Source organism: Schistocerca piceifrons, chromosome 4, assembly GCF_021461385.2.
Source record: "Schistocerca piceifrons isolate TAMUIC-IGC-003096 chromosome 4, iqSchPice1.1, whole genome shotgun sequence".
Taxonomy (NCBI): Eukaryota; Metazoa; Arthropoda; class Insecta; order Orthoptera; family Acrididae; genus Schistocerca; species Schistocerca piceifrons.
In genome coordinates, this window is record NC_060141.1 from 323,945,178 (window position 1) to 323,961,026 (window position 15,849).

Consider the following 15,849-nt stretch of genomic DNA (forward strand, 5'->3'; position numbering starts at 1 on the left):
CTGCAATTGGTGACCATCTCCTAATAAGTGCAAGAATCACCGTTATCATGTGTTTTATCGTTCGTCCCTTTGTCCTGCACCAAAACACATTGTGACTTCTACAGCACCATATTTACTTGGTGGCAGAAAGGGAACTAATATTGTTTTCAGCATACTCCGCGCGTGCACCGATTAGTGAACATGCCTGCGATGTTTCAGCGTCCTGTGATGTTGCAGCCCGCACTGCAGCACTCAGAACACTGTCAATTTAATTACAGCCACCCGGTAGTGCTCGTACTACTGCTACTAGTACTACTACTACTACTGCTACGAGGGTAGGGATAAAAAGATAGAATTCTCGGTAAATTTCTTTGGGAACAAGGATGACAACAAGCTATTTGACAAAAGTGTGGTTTACAGATTTATTTTTAACAAATAGACTTACTCTTCTCAGTATTTTACTGACATACACGACTTCAGCGACACATAATACCCAGCATTACAAAAATAGCTACTTAACATCATTATTTTAAAAAAATTTCGGTCCAACAATGTACAGGTACATTTTTATAAAAAAGTTTCATTATTCACTTCTTAAAATAATACTTGAGCAATATTACAACACATCAAATTATCAACTGACAATATACATATTGAACACTTAAGTATGCTTCTAATCCAACTATTGGCTGATTCTACGGAGTTTACTAACGTCATGCCACAAAAGCGTGCTTAGAAATTCTGAAAGCATCTCAACTTCTTTGCGAAAACGCAAAACATTACTAAAATAAACTTAACTTTATCTACACTTTCAGCGTCTATCAATGCATTCCACGCTAACAAAAATTACAGTAAAAAATATTAATTTTTGGCATTCGTATCGAAATGGGTGTAGCATCAGCATCTTCTCCACGTCTATCTTCACCATGTAGAGCATTTCTTCACTGGATTCATTGCAGATCCTATTGGGCAGTTGTATGCTTCTGAGAAGTCCGGCGAGTTCATCATCATTCCATTCACTCTGAAAAGAAGCACGGAAAAGAATAAGCTGTTCGTACCTTGCATTATTTTATCATTGTTCGAAACATCTAGCACCGATGCCCTGTTATGCCGTTAATTTTTCTTCATATTGCACTATACTTAACAAAATATTATACGCCTGATGGCTGTAGAGATAATTTAAAGATTATAACTGCAAAAGTGCGTTTAAGTGGGTGGGTGGACCGGCGGAAGGGCTGGGGCAATTGTGTGCTGCACCGCTGTTCGGATTTACCTTATTGAGTAGCAGTCCGGCTCAGTGGTCCGGAGATTAAAGGGAGATGCCAACAGTTAAACCATGAAATGTTCGAATAAAATCCTTACTGATGCTTTATTTTATGCGAAATTCTTGGCACAAACTTTTAACACAGTCTAATGGGAGTCCTCTAAACGTCCCTGTTTAGGCGAGGAAGTGGTTGTACTTCCTTCGATTCTAGAACATCCGTGAATGTTATAGTATAAAATACTCATCGTTTATCGTCTCAGTACAAATGGCAAAGTCTTACAATTAGCAAGCAGATGAATTAAAGACACCCAAGTATTATCCTGCACCGTCCGCGTCTACCTTCGTGATGGTGGATTTGCGGCACAGCTTTTACAAGCTGTAATGGAAGCGTTCGGGTGTAAGAAGATACAGCATAGCTAAATAGTCACTCCCACCAGGCAGTGCAGGAGCCAAAGTGAGCACATTTTCCATTAAGGCATTCCACATGTGCGCAATCAAACTGAGTTAATGTTATCCCAGACAAGCAGCCCAATATAAAAGGAGTGTCTATCGAATCAGTCTGAAACAATTATAGGCTGATGAAACGGATTAGTGCTTCCCAAAGGTAGAGGTCTCTGATGGGGAACTTTAAGCCAGTATCCGATGGGTGCTTTGATCATATAAGGCGTCTCACTGCACTCAGCTTAAAAATAGCATTTCAGATGGTCCTACCACTGGTCTGAGCTCTACCGTGATTTTCAGCGCCCTCGTGCTCCTAATAACCCGTGAACAATCATGTATAGCAGCTCCTCAGCACATTCGAACACCCCACTTGCTTAGAGAGTCCATCGACGGTATTTACACGCCTGTGTTAAATACTGTGCTCTCTGTCGAATGCATTTACCAGGGTTATTTGTCTTGGAGCTGGGTAGCGTTCTCCGCAGCGAGGCAAGTTAGCCACACAGTTAACATCGCTATCCATAACTGAAATTAACACTTTGCCGTCCGGCGACACCACAGTGGTGTCGTGAGCAGAGTATCGCGCAGTGGCTGGTGACAGCACTTCAGTAGCTTTTTCATTCTGATGGAGTTTTGTTTAGGTAACAATAAGTTACATATGTCAACAAGTTTTTTGTTTTTATAAACACTTGTGCACTTCCATCATGGCAGACGAAAGATACGATACGATTATTTACGATGAATGCTCGGACGTCTTGACTGACGTTCCGGACGCCTTGGCCGATTGAGAAGACACTGGATATCAAAAATATGAAAGTGAAGCAGAATAGTTGGAAGATAGCGAAATACGTCCAAGAAGAATTCGGCGAACACTACGGTTGCCAACTGATTCGGATGAATCAGACGAAGAAGACAGACTATGATTTACTGAGGACCAATAATAAATTTGAAAGGTCTTCGTGTCCACTCATATTTCCCAAAGATATACAGAGCGTCGTGGATATCGTAGAATTATACGTTGGGAACGATCTATTTGAATATATTAGCAACGAAATCAACAAATATTACAGTCGAAATTGCAATGGAAGGAAACTGGATAAAAAATGCCAAATTTGTCGACGTTACGGGATCCGGACTTAGAGAATGGTTTCGGCTTGCTATCCTTGTGGGAACTGTAAAAAAAGCAGGGATCGATGATTACTGGTTAAAGAATCCCTTGATAGTTATACCGATATTTCGCAAAACTATGTCCCGCAACAGATTTAGACAAATATTATCATGTTTACATTTTTCCGACAACAACAATAAACCGGATAATGCCGACCGGCTTTTCAAAGTGCAATTCCAAATTGACTATTTTTCCAAAAAGTTTAAAGAAACGTTTAATCTAAGTCAAAACATCTCAGTTGATGAAGGAATGATACCGTGGCGTGGACAGTTAAATTTTATAGTTTACAATCCGTCGAAAATCACGAAATATGGCATACTCATTCTGATGCTGTGTGATTCGAGTACGGGATACATTTCCTCATTCAAGATATATTCTAGCGCTGGGCAACGTTTATCAAAAACAGTGATGGAACTATTGCCACCTTCTCATGGAAAGTGGCATCACATCTACATGGGTAATTGTTATAATAGTGTAGAACTTGCAGAGAAGTTACTCGAAAAGAAAATTCGAGTTTGGGAACGATACGGCAAAATAGAGGATTTCCGGAAAAATTAAAGCACACAAAAGTCAATGTGTTTGAAGCTTGTCATCAACGGAAAGATGACAAGCGGCCGGCGACAAGCCAAGTAATCCGAATTAGCACTGCCGGCGCCAAGCGAATAAGTTTGTACGAGACGTGCGGACGAAAAAGTGTTAAGAATCACGTGGTGCATTGGGTGTTACCCATCTTGATGGCCTGTGAGTGGGCCAATACCTGCAAAACCGTTCAGTCATAATCTACAATAAAAACTCGCGCGAACGTTGACCTGTACATGATCACCTGCTGCTGCGAACTTCTCCAGTGTAAAAGTAGCACTTAGACTGCAGTATGGTAACTATCTTAAAATTAGCTGCTTATTAACGTGTACTGAACGTGCAGTCCGTCATAGGCGTTAAGTGTTCAAACTGGAAGGACGCAGCTCTGCTATTAACATTTCATTAAATGTCTATTTCTCAAAATTATCATTTTTGATGGTATTAAGGGCTTAACATATGCTCCCTAAATGTGTGAAAACACTACTTCGTGTTAATGATGAACATCATAGCCATTTCTCTCCATAAAATCGCCTTCTAAAATTTGTATATTCTACATTATTCATTTACTTTAGGCAACAGAAGTGTCACATTTTAAAACTGGTTTGCAACTGTTTAAAACAGAGGGAGATCTGAAATGCGCAAAAACAGCTGGGTAGGTTTTCCGTAGTACTTCAGAAACCCCAAACCGAAGAACCGTAATCAGTACGATCTCTGACAGTGGTGAGATAGATTATTGCTATTATTTCTAGCTGAAACTTGGGAATGCGACTGGGATGGATGTTCTGCCACCAAAACTGTGGAAATCTAAGCACTATAAAGCAGTTGATTCGCTGATAAGTTTCCTCGACAAGATCACTAAAGAGACGATGATACGACGAGTGTGGACATTAAGCACTGAATTCCCAATTTGGAAACAGGAGAGCCTGGATGAATATGCCAACCATCGCCTTTTTCGACTCTTATCACATACAATGAAGACTTTACAGCACATCATAGACAGCAGATTACGCAAGGTTGTCAATATTATTACCAATAAGTGTGGTTCAGTGAAAGGATGTGGGACCACTGGTACTGCCCATGCAATTCGCTTGCTTATTTAGAAACATTGTGAGAAGTGTCAACATCTTCACTTTCCCGGAACTGCAAAAAGGCTTTTGACCGATTTCCAAGTGATCGCACATGGTTTGCCCTCCAAGTCTATGAAGAACCTGAAGAACTAACTGAATGGGGACGGCTGATCTACCATAATTCTGAATTTCGAATGCATTCTGCCGCTGGGGTATCAGGAAACTTCCTGTTTCTGCGAGTGTCCACCACGGTTTTGCTCTTTATTACCTCCTCTTCATCACAGTAAAGGACACGGACATCGGAGATCTCCAGAAATTAGCACCTTGGGCCATACTGATAATGTTCTATTGTTTAATGAAGACAAGAATGTCCTTCAACGATACGTCCAAGCACGTAAGAGCCGCTACACCGTGCTTCAATATAATGACGACTTGATTCATGTTATAAGAAGTAAATAATATGGACACTGTCAAAACCGGCGGTATACTCCTGCCAAAGACAAATATCGTCACATATCTTGGCTCAGAAACCGCTCCTGACGTCTCACTTGTTCTTGAAAGCGCAAACCACTTTAACAATGCAAGGCTTAATTGGTGGACGATGGCTGACGCATAAGTTCCACATGCTGCTGGGCGCGATCTCATCTTCAGTGATACATACGAATTTTTACAGCCAAGATTGCGCACTGAAAGTTTTTTATTTCGTCAATGACTGGTTTCGACAGGTCCAGCTGTCATCTTCGGATCGTCTGGAAATAATATTACTGTACATGAATCTTACAACCATGAAGAGAGCACACTCCATTTATAGCCCAAAGGCACCACATTGCCCTATCAAATACATAAAACAGAGTAGCTAAGAAGTATTTGACATGCCAATGTAGCGCCTTTGTTTCATAAATGGAGTATGCTCTCGTTACAGTTGTACAATTGATGTACAGGAATATTATTTCCAGAAGATCTGAAGATTACAGCTAGATTGTTGAAACCGTCATCGAGGATTTAAATATTTTAACTCACCATCTTGGCTATAAAAATTCTTTTTAATGACTGATAAGAAGATACTTGACTGACTAATATCGAAAACATGCCGGTGTTCAATCGATCCAGATGATTTGTACGGTGCAAACCTTTGACCTGCAAAAAAAAGAAACAGGACGACGACTTGGCGTAATGGAAAACAAAATGCTTCGGTTGGCATATGGCCTAAAACTTAATGATCAATCAACCAATGATGAAATTTGCGGACGGTACAGAACGGAATCTATCGTTGAAAAGATGAAAGGAGGGCCATCTAAAATGGTATCGACACGTACTTCGAGGAGATCAAGGGACAACAGCAAATCGCAGGTTATAATTAAAAGTCGATGGTAAAATGACGCAAAATAGACACCCTCTTTACAGATCTCGAAGTACGGAGTATGCATTCAGCACAAGAACGCGCCAAATAGAGACAGAGAGCAAAAAGAGCAGACAGTACTACTCTGCGGGACAAATGCTGAGGGAGAAGATGTAGAAGAACTTGGGCAGGAAACCCGTGACGTCTAGCAGCTGTTTTTGACGTATTTTTGGACAACATAATCGCATAAACAAAACTCTACTATTAATTTGAAAGAGTTTCAGCTTACTTTTGATGGCAAACTGTCGTTTCTTAGTTCGCTGTCTCACACTCTTGTGCTACTTTTAGGCGCTAGTCACAGTATGCAGAGAAGGTCTGAGCAATATATTACCACCTGCTAGAGTCTATGTCTGTGCTATGTAAGTGTGACAACATGATCCTTTATAAATTAAGTTTGGATTGAATGGACACTAATTAAGTATACTTTCAGATATTTCATGAAAGTATATATATATATATATATATATATATATATATAGACAGTAAAAATTACGAGGGGATGTTGTGATTTACATAGAAATTATGATTAATGGGTGAAAAATTCAACTGTAACTCAAAAAAATTTCGACAGTCATGATCACATACGCGCATAATATAAAAGAGGATGGTTGCAACAAACTGTTTTCTGGACTTGGGCGATAGCTATTATATACCAATACACTGTCTTCTCTGTAGTGAGTTATCGGCTTTTAAAATTTGCTTAGAGTCCGTTGTACAAGTACCAATACTTCGTTCAGACATGCCACCAAACTGTTAACTTTAATGAAGGCGAGTAACAAATGAAAATCCATAAGTATAATGACGAGACAGTCTAGAGATAGCAGAAGTATAATGACGAGACAGTCTAGAGATAGCAGGTGTCAGTGAAGTGAAACCGAAAGAAGATAAGGACTTCTCGTCAGACTAATATAGGGAAATATCAAAAGTAGCAGAAAATAGTATAACGGGAGTAGGATTCGTTATGAAGGTAGGGCAGATTCGACAGGGAATCAATACCAGTTGTCCCAGTATGCATACCGACATCACACGGAGAAGATGAAGAGATAAAGTACATGAGTACAAGAAATAGGAGAAAGAGTTTCGGGAGAATAGCATGGGCTTGATAGTAGGCATGAGAGGATAAAGACTAATTTGAGTTCTGCAATAAATTTCAGATACTAATAGAGAATACACTGTTCAAATTTCACAAGTGGAGAAGGTATACTTGGAAAAGGCCCGAAGGCACGGGAACTTTTCAGTTGGATTACATTGTGGACAGACGGAGATTTCAAAATGAGATATTGGAATGTAAGGAGTAGCGAGGGGCAGATATATAGTCGGAACACAATTTAGTAATGATGAACCTCATTCTGAAGAATCAGTGTGCAAAGAAGTGGGATAATGATGAACTGAGGAATGATGAGCTATTTTATGATTCAGTAGATACTTCGAAACTGAATACTACAGTAGGCAATTCAGTTAAAGGGGAATGGACATATCTAAAACGGGCAGTCATATAAGTTGGACAGACAAACATAGGTACAAGCAAGATAACTGTAAAGCATCCCTGGGAACACAAGAAATACTTCAACTGATCGACGAAACCAGAAAGTACAAATATGTTTAGGGGAATTAAGGAATACGGAAATGTAATTCATTTAAGAATGAGAGAAACAGGAAGTGCAGCGAAATCAAAACGAAAACACTGCAGGAAACCTACGAAGAAATCGAAATTGGTCACCAGAAGGACTGATTTAACATACAGAAATGTCAATGTAACCTTAGGTGATTTTAAAGGCAAGGGTGTCAACATTAAGAGTGCAACTGGAATTCCACTCTTATTTGCATAGAAGGGAGAAGATAGATACGGAGTGTACACTGAAAGGGTCTATGAGGGCTGTGACTTCTCTGATGATGTGAATGACCAAAAAATGAGAGTAGATGTGCAGGACTTAGGCGAACCAGCTTTAGAGTAAGAGTTTCATAGAGCTTTGGAGGACAAGCAATCAAATGATGCAGAACATATTGATAACATTTCGTCGGAATTTCTGAAATAATTGGGGAAAGTGACAGACAAGCGACTATTCAGGTGGTGTGTAGAATCTGAGTCTGGAGACAAACCATCAGACTTTTCGTAAAATATCATCCACACAATCCCGAAGACAACAAAGACAGATAAGTGCGAGAACTACAGCATAATAAGCTTAGTGGCTCATGGATCCAGGTTTTTGACAGGAATAATATACAGGGGAATAGAAAAGAAATTTGAGGATTGTTAGACGACCATCAGTTTGACTTTAGGAAAAGCCAGGGCACCAGAAGTAGTTCTGATGTTGCGACTGACAAAGGCAACGAGACTTAAGAAAAATCATAACACCAACAAGTAGATAAAGTGAAGGAATTCTGCTACTTTCGAAGCAAAATAATGCATTACGGACGAAGCAAGGATGGCATAAAAAGCAGATAAGTACAGGCAAAGAAGGCTCTCCTGGCCAGGAGACATCTTCTAATCTCAGACACCGGGTTTGACATCGGAAAGAAATTACTGAGAATGTGTGTTTGGATCACAGCATTCTGTTGCGATACTCACGGACAGTGAGAATCTCGGGAAAGGTGAGAATCGAAGCGTGTGAGATATAGTGCTATAGAACGATGATGACAGTTACGGGGACTGATAAGAAAAAGGAAGGAAGGAAGATTAGGCTTTAATGTCCGTCGACATCGAGGTCCTTAGAGACAGAGCACAAGCTCGGATTAAGGAAGGATGGGAAAGGAAGTCGGCCATGCACTTTCAAAGGAACCATTCCGACATCTGTCTTAAGTAGTTTAGGGAAGTTACGGAAAATGTGAGTCTGGATGGTCGAACGAGAATTTGAACCGTCCTCCTCCTGGATGCGAGTCCAGAGTGCTAACCACAAAGCTACACAGCTCGGTGACTGATAAATGTAAGTACTGAGGAATATCTCCACAGAATCGGCGAGGAGGGAAATACATGGAAAACACTGAACAGAAGTATGGGCAAAACAGTAAAACAACCAAGAATAACTTCCTTGTTACCACATTGACGGTGGAGGGTTAAAACTGTGGGGGAAGACAAACATTGGAGTATATTCAACAAATAATTGAGGACATAGGGCGCGAATGCCACTCTGAGATGAAGAAATTGGAACAAGAGAGGAATTCGTGGCTGGCCACATCGAACCAATCAGAAGACTGATGACTCAAAAAAAATTAGAAACGTATTCGTGATTATTTATTGTGTTGTCTTGTATGTAATCTTTTGAGTAGAAACTATTTTTACTTCATTATTTTAAAAAATGATGAACACAAAATTATAAGCTTGTTACGTTTTTTGACATTTATTACCTTTCTGGACTTGGCGTGTGGAAGTCCATTTCCACCAGAATGATATAGTCTTCAGGAGAGAGTATGGTGCAATAAATCTGAAACAGACAGAAAACAAATATGATTTTATTAACTGCAGTATACAAAAAAAAAATGTTGTCCATAGTAATATTCGTATAGATATGCATTTAATATTGCTTCAGTGAGAATGCAGCTATCTGAAACATCTGTTATCTAACGTTTCAAGTGGAGCCTCGAGTACATCTAAAAATATTTTGCGTTTGTTTGCTACTTTCCTTTCATAAGGAGGACGATCGAACGAAACTCAATGACTTAACCAGTCTGCTAAGATGTGACAGCTCGGGAGAAAGATAGAACTGTTTCAAAATGAAGGGCCAGTAAAAATATAATAACAATGTTTATCATGTTTAGCACGTTGCATTAGAAAAACGACATTTTTATGAAATTAAATCAAAATTCCAATGTCTCTTATCATGACTTGCCAGTATTAGCCTAAGTTGTGGGCTTCGGCCAAGGTACGTTCACTGTGAAACTTGTTTTCCGCTCACAACACGTTTTTTCACCGCTATTCTTTATCTGTCCTCCAGAAAGGATGTCAACAATGACCAGCAAACCAAATTGTGATGTGATAGTATCAAGACTGTACCGAAGGACTGGATTTCCAATTCATGTACACTGACGGAAAATGGAAAATGTTATACTACGAAGCGCTAGTCTGATAATTATGAAACTGTGGAGATCTTAATAACATTTTCGAAATTAAATAATGAAACTTTCATTCAACTCGTAACTGATGTCTCCCATCAACGGCGGTAAGTAGTGTGATCCCCACTGCCACGCTTAAGCTTTTGACTTCGTTGTGGCATGAAAACCAGTAGACTCCAAATTTAATCTTGAGGAATTTCTTGCCACGCCTGAAACACTTGCTGTGTGAGTTCATGAAGATCGTATTAACCTACCCATAGCATTCCAGAGGTACTCTTGGGTCACAAATCAGGGCACAAGAAGGCCAGCAAAACACCTGTACATTCCTCAAGGCATTTGGGTTTCAACTTCATTGTGCAGCTCTATAATACTGGAATACCTGCCCACGGGGGGATTACAACCTCCCTTCGACAATCACCAAATCAGTCCTGTTGTCATGTGCAACACGTCCCCATGCCATGAGTCTAGAGTTTGTGGAGGTGGTGCTTCCTATACACATTCAAGGCTACGGACACATTTGGCATCGATCTGACCACCACAAACAGAAGCAAGAATATCGGTGAACACCATTGGATGCCTCTCAATGTCGCAATTGTCTTTGACTCTATTTCGGAGAAGTCTGTGTTGTATGTACATGGTGTCAGCAATATACGGCACATGAAAACACAAGATATCAACCCAGCTTCTTGTAACCTGTTAACGATACAACCTGTGGTGACAATCTGCGTATACATTCGCTTGAAGTCCCACAGTTGTCATCCGGCTTTTCCTCAGAGTGAGTAGAATATTTCTGACATCATCTCTGGTGCAGTAGTTCTGGAAGGACCTGTGCCCACTCGTCTGTTGTCCTGAGTCCATCACGACACCAGTCGTCCTGCAGTTATTGAACTACATCCAACTATCTATAGGATTTGTCGGTATAATGCTCCCATGTACCCTCTGCCATTGAGCTGACCTTTCTCAAAATCCAAGCTGCTCGTGCTCGTCCTCTAGGCATACTGTTTTGTGATCTCCACATCAAAAGTTCCAGTAGCGTTAGATACACACAATAGCCAACATGCACTCACACCATTCTCAATCTGCAGGAGAAACTTTCTTCTGTACTGACAAAAAGCTCATATAAAGATGAAATTTTAACCAACAAATCCCGTCAGCATGGAAATATTGGAGTATCATTTTGGTACCACCCATACAAGGTGTTCATGATGTAACATTTTCCTTTTCAATTAGCGTTGTTTGTACAGAGGACTATCGTATCACATTGTATCGAACGCTCCTGAAGTGAATGCTTGGACTTCCAAAGTCCTCTAGACGCTCCAGATCGTCCGACCTCTTTCCGATGATTTTTGCTGTGGTTGCGCATTTCTTCACAGTCGAAATTCAAGGAAAAAACTCGCCATACTCATCTATGAATCTCGAATGAATTTCGATTGGCAGTATAATATCACATTTGTGTCAGATACTGTGCTGAGTCCAGGAACCCCCAACAAGTTACTCCTTGCGTAAGAAAACCGAATATTATCATTGCATTATTTCTGATTTTTTGTTTTCTGATTTGTCATTACTTCTGTTGTTGAAAGTAATATTAATGACTCCGATTTTGGTTTTATTTCTGATAAAGACGAAGTTAATTTATGATTGTGAATATTACGTATTACAATTCGATAGTAAGAGGAAAAGTTGTATTCAAGGAAGAAATAAACGAGTGCTCATCTCTGATAAATAATACTTTCGAAAGTAAATATTATTCTTTCTAGTCATTCTAATTACTATAGAAAGTTTGAGCTACACTGCGTCGACGTGGAGTTGAAGAAACGCTAGGGAGATTGCCGAACGAACCTGCAAATAAACATGGTGACTTTCAACGGACTCAAGACCGCGCGAGAAGAAACACGCCACAGCTCTTTACCAACGTATTATCACACGATAAAACACACACAAGGCGAGTTAACTTTCAGTGGACATTTTAATACACCATTTGAACAAAGAATGTAAGCTAATCTTGTATTTGAATCCATAAAATACAATAAAACTAATAATATAGTGGCACACGTTCTTTTACAAAAAAGCATTATCACTGCATGATCCTCGATTCTCTTTACTTCCGAAACTTCACGCATCGCGCGTTGCTTAAGCAGCTGCTAACAACCAAGATTTTTTTATCGATTTATTTATTTTTTTGTTGATTTCGGAATTGTTTGATGCGAACCCCCACGACTGCATCTCCTGTGTCAGCCTCTTCATATCAGAGTAGAACTGCAACCTAAGTCCTCAATTATTTGCTGGATGTATTCAAATCTCTGTAGACTAAACAGTATGGGCGAAAAACTGCTTCCCTGTCTCACATATTTCCTACTATGAGCTTCGTTCGTGGTCTTATTTTCTTATTGTCCTCCTTAGTGTTTGTACATTTTGAATATTACCCGTCTTTCCCTAGAGGTTACACCTACCTTTCTAAGAATTTTGAACGTCTGGCACCATTTTACATTAACAAATTGCCTATTGGCTTCTGTCTGGGGTTTTTCGGCCAACGTTCATCTGATGATTTTACTGATGTTTCGCCAGCACGAGTGACTGGCACTTTCAAAGCTTCACCCTCCATTGCCGGTGCTGAACTGGAGCCGAGCCCGCAGCCGCAGACTATATATACCTGGCGCGCCAACGTCCGATGGCCTCTCCGCGGTCATTTCCGGTGCGGTTCTCCTCTTGCTACCTGCGACGGTCGTTCGCTGCAGTACGGGAAGCCAGGATCCGTTTACCTTAAGGCTTTCCTCTTTCTTGTTGAAACTGCTCGCGTGTGTTTGTATTTCTACAGCTTCTCTGAACAAGCGCGTGTGATAGCGCTTCTCTACAGCCAGAACTTCCGTGTCGGCGAATTTTGTTACGTGGTCGGTCTCACTTAGTGCGTGCTCTGCCACGTCCGATTTCTCCACCTGCTCCAACCTGCAATGTCGCTTATGTTCTTTGATCCTGGTATTGATTGATAATCCAGTCATTCCGACATAAACTTTTCCGCATGTGCATGGTATACGCTATATTCCCGAAATTGCAAGTGGGTCCGTTTTCTCCTTTACCGATCTAACACACTCTTTGATCTTCCTTGTCGGTTTGAAAATCGTCCTTACGCCATGTTTGCGCAATATACGGCTGATTCTGTCCGTCACTCTGGGAATGTATGGCAGAAAGGCCGTACTCGACATTTCTTTTTCTGATTCCTCACTTCGCTGAGTGTTTGTCCCTGTTACACTTCTAATATAATTTGTGGAGTACCCATTGCTCCTCAGAACACTTTCCAGGTGTTGCATTCCGCGTCTGAGGTGCTGCGGCTCACATATTCGTCCTGCTCGCGTTACGAGCGTATTAACTATGCCTCTTTTCTGGCTCGGTTGGTGGTTTGACAGTTTGTGCAGGTATCGGTCCGTGTGTGTCGGTTTTCGATTGACGCTGTGTCCCAGGTTTTCGCCATCCCTTGTGACCAGCACATCTAAAAATGGCAAGTTTTTTTTCCTTTTCTACTTCCATAGTAAATTTTATGTTGGCATGGAGGCTGTTGAAGTGTCTTTAGAAGTCACCGACCTGTTCTTCACCATGGCTCCACACAACGAAAGTATCAAAAAATGGTTCAAATGGCTCTGAGCACTATGGGGCTTAACTTCTGAGGTCATCAGTCCCCTAGAACTTAGAACTACTTAAACCTAACTACGCTAAGGACATCACACAGCCGGCCGCCGTGGCCGTGCGGTTCTAGGCACTTCGGTCCGGAACGGCGTGACTGCTACGGTCGCAGGTTCGAATCCTGCCTCGGGCATGGATGTGTGTGATGTCCTTAGGTTAGTTAGGTTTAAGTAGTTCTAAGTTCTAGGGGACTGATGACCTCAGATGTTAAGTCCCATAGTGCTCAGAGCCATTTGAATCATTTGACACCACACACATCCATGCCCGAGGCAGGATTCGAACCTGCGATCGTAGCGGTCGCGCGGTTCCAGACTGTAGCGCCTAGAACCGCTCGGCCACTCCGGCCGGCAACGAAAGTATCATCGACGTATCTGTACCACACCTCAGGTTTCCAAGTCTCCAAGTATAGTCCCTGTGCTTCGAATTGTTCCATGAAGAAGCTGGCCACCACTGGACTAAGAGGACTACCCATGGCGACGCCTTCCAGCTGTTCGTAGAAATCGCCATTCCACGTGAAATAGCTAGTGGTGAGATATGCATAGAAGAGCTTTGTGATGTCTTGCGGGGAAATGGAACCGATGTGCTCCAGAGGGTCACTGAGTGGCCCTTTCGTAAACAAAGAAACAACATGAAAGCTCTCCAGGATGTCGTTTGGTGCAAGTTTCAGTTTCTTCAACTTCTCAATGAAATGTCCTGAGTCCATTATGTATGTGTCGGTCTTCCCCAAGTGTGGCTGGAGGAGAGAGGCCAGTTTATACGTCGCTGATCCATGAGCGCTAACAATCGGTCTCAGTGGAACGTTGTTCTTATAGATCTTGGGTAATCCATACAGCCGAGGTGGTAGGGCTTCTGTGTTGCGCAGGTTTCTCTGTATGTCGGCCGGCAGAGAAGACTTCTTGATTAATCGATTCCTATTCCGTGTGATACGCTGCGTCGGATCTGCGCTTAGTTTTCGGTACGTCGTCGGATCTAATAGGTCTCGGATCTTTAGGTCATAATCATTTTAAATTGTTGAAAATTTTTTGTAGCTCAAAAGATTCTATTAAATAATCATTTTACATCGATGAAAATTTTTTGTAGAACAAAAAATTCTATTAACTTCTCTTGATTGTTGTTAAGTCTTGCTTCCATGCTCAAGCGCAACGCCACAAGTGCCTGTATGGTGCCTTTACCATTTCTAAAGTCAAGTTGTTCGTCACCTGACAGATCTTCAGTTTCTTTTCCATTCTTCTGTATATTATTCTTCTCAATAACTTCAGTGTAAGAGCTGTTAAGATGGTTTGCGATAGTTCTTACGCTTGTCTACCCTTGTTCGGGATTGTGTAGCTGATATTTCACCGAAAGTCTCTTACCTTTGCGTTTAACAGTGGAATTCCTCTTGCACTCTTTGTGTTGATGCCCTTACTTTTAATATCACCTGTAACTGTTTTGACTTTTCTATATAACGAATCAGTCCTTCCGATGACCATTTGTTTTTTTACTCCTGCTACCGTTATGCTTTAGGTTACCTACAATCTCACTTTATTTTATTTTCTTGTATAATGACTTACAATGCTACATTCCTGCCTTTTCCTGATCAATTGAAGTATTCCGTCTGTTGCCCAAAGTTTCTTCGCAGTTAGCATCGTTTTACTAATTCTGTTTTTGCTTATTTTTGAAGATGTGCTTTTACTGGGCAGAATGACACAATTTCAGATGTATCCTGTCGAATGGTGTACAAAAATGTAGGAAAAATCACGCACCCACATTTCGATTTAAATAAATTGGCATTTGACCATTATCGGACTGCTGTACTCCCACTATCAATGGGGGACTGGAATTGTCGGTTCCCACTGTGTTGCTACATCCTCTGCGCAAAGCATTGTGCCTGCCAGTTCAAGTAGAAGACTCGACTGTTACGTGAGTTACAACGTGTGATGAAAGTAGTCGAAGAGGGAAATAGTGGAGACTCTTTAGAGATTAACACAATGGAGACAGTATTACAGAATTTTTACGTGATTTTTGTAGTAGATAGAAACTTAAAATAACACATTTGTTGAGTGTAATATGTTGACAAAATAGAAAATAAACGCCATTTTCTACGGCTTACACATGTCAAACGCAATGCAATACACAACTAAGGAAAATCCGTTCCCAAGCACGGTATTTTGGCAATCAACAGAAAAAGTTGTGAGTCAAATAGTTTCCGAAATATGTGATAAGCTGTTTCACAGAAGGGAACATTTCACCT

General features: G+C 40.9%; 1 protein-coding gene across 1 annotated transcript in view; it reads right to left on the bottom strand.

Annotated features, from left to right (window-relative positions):
- Window positions 1-494: 494 nt before the first annotated feature.
- LOC124795819 (neprilysin-1-like) overlaps window positions 495-15,849 on the bottom strand; it is a 307,752-nt gene continuing 292,397 nt past the window's right edge. The window contains exons 15-16 of the mRNA XM_047259900.1: window positions 9,240-9,316; window positions 495-1,000 (exon numbers count right to left, since the gene is read on the bottom strand). Of these exons, the coding sequence (XP_047115856.1) occupies window positions 901-1,000; window positions 9,240-9,316 (177 nt within the window). The 3' untranslated portion in view covers window positions 495-900. The remainder of the gene's footprint in view (window positions 1,001-9,239; window positions 9,317-15,849) is intronic.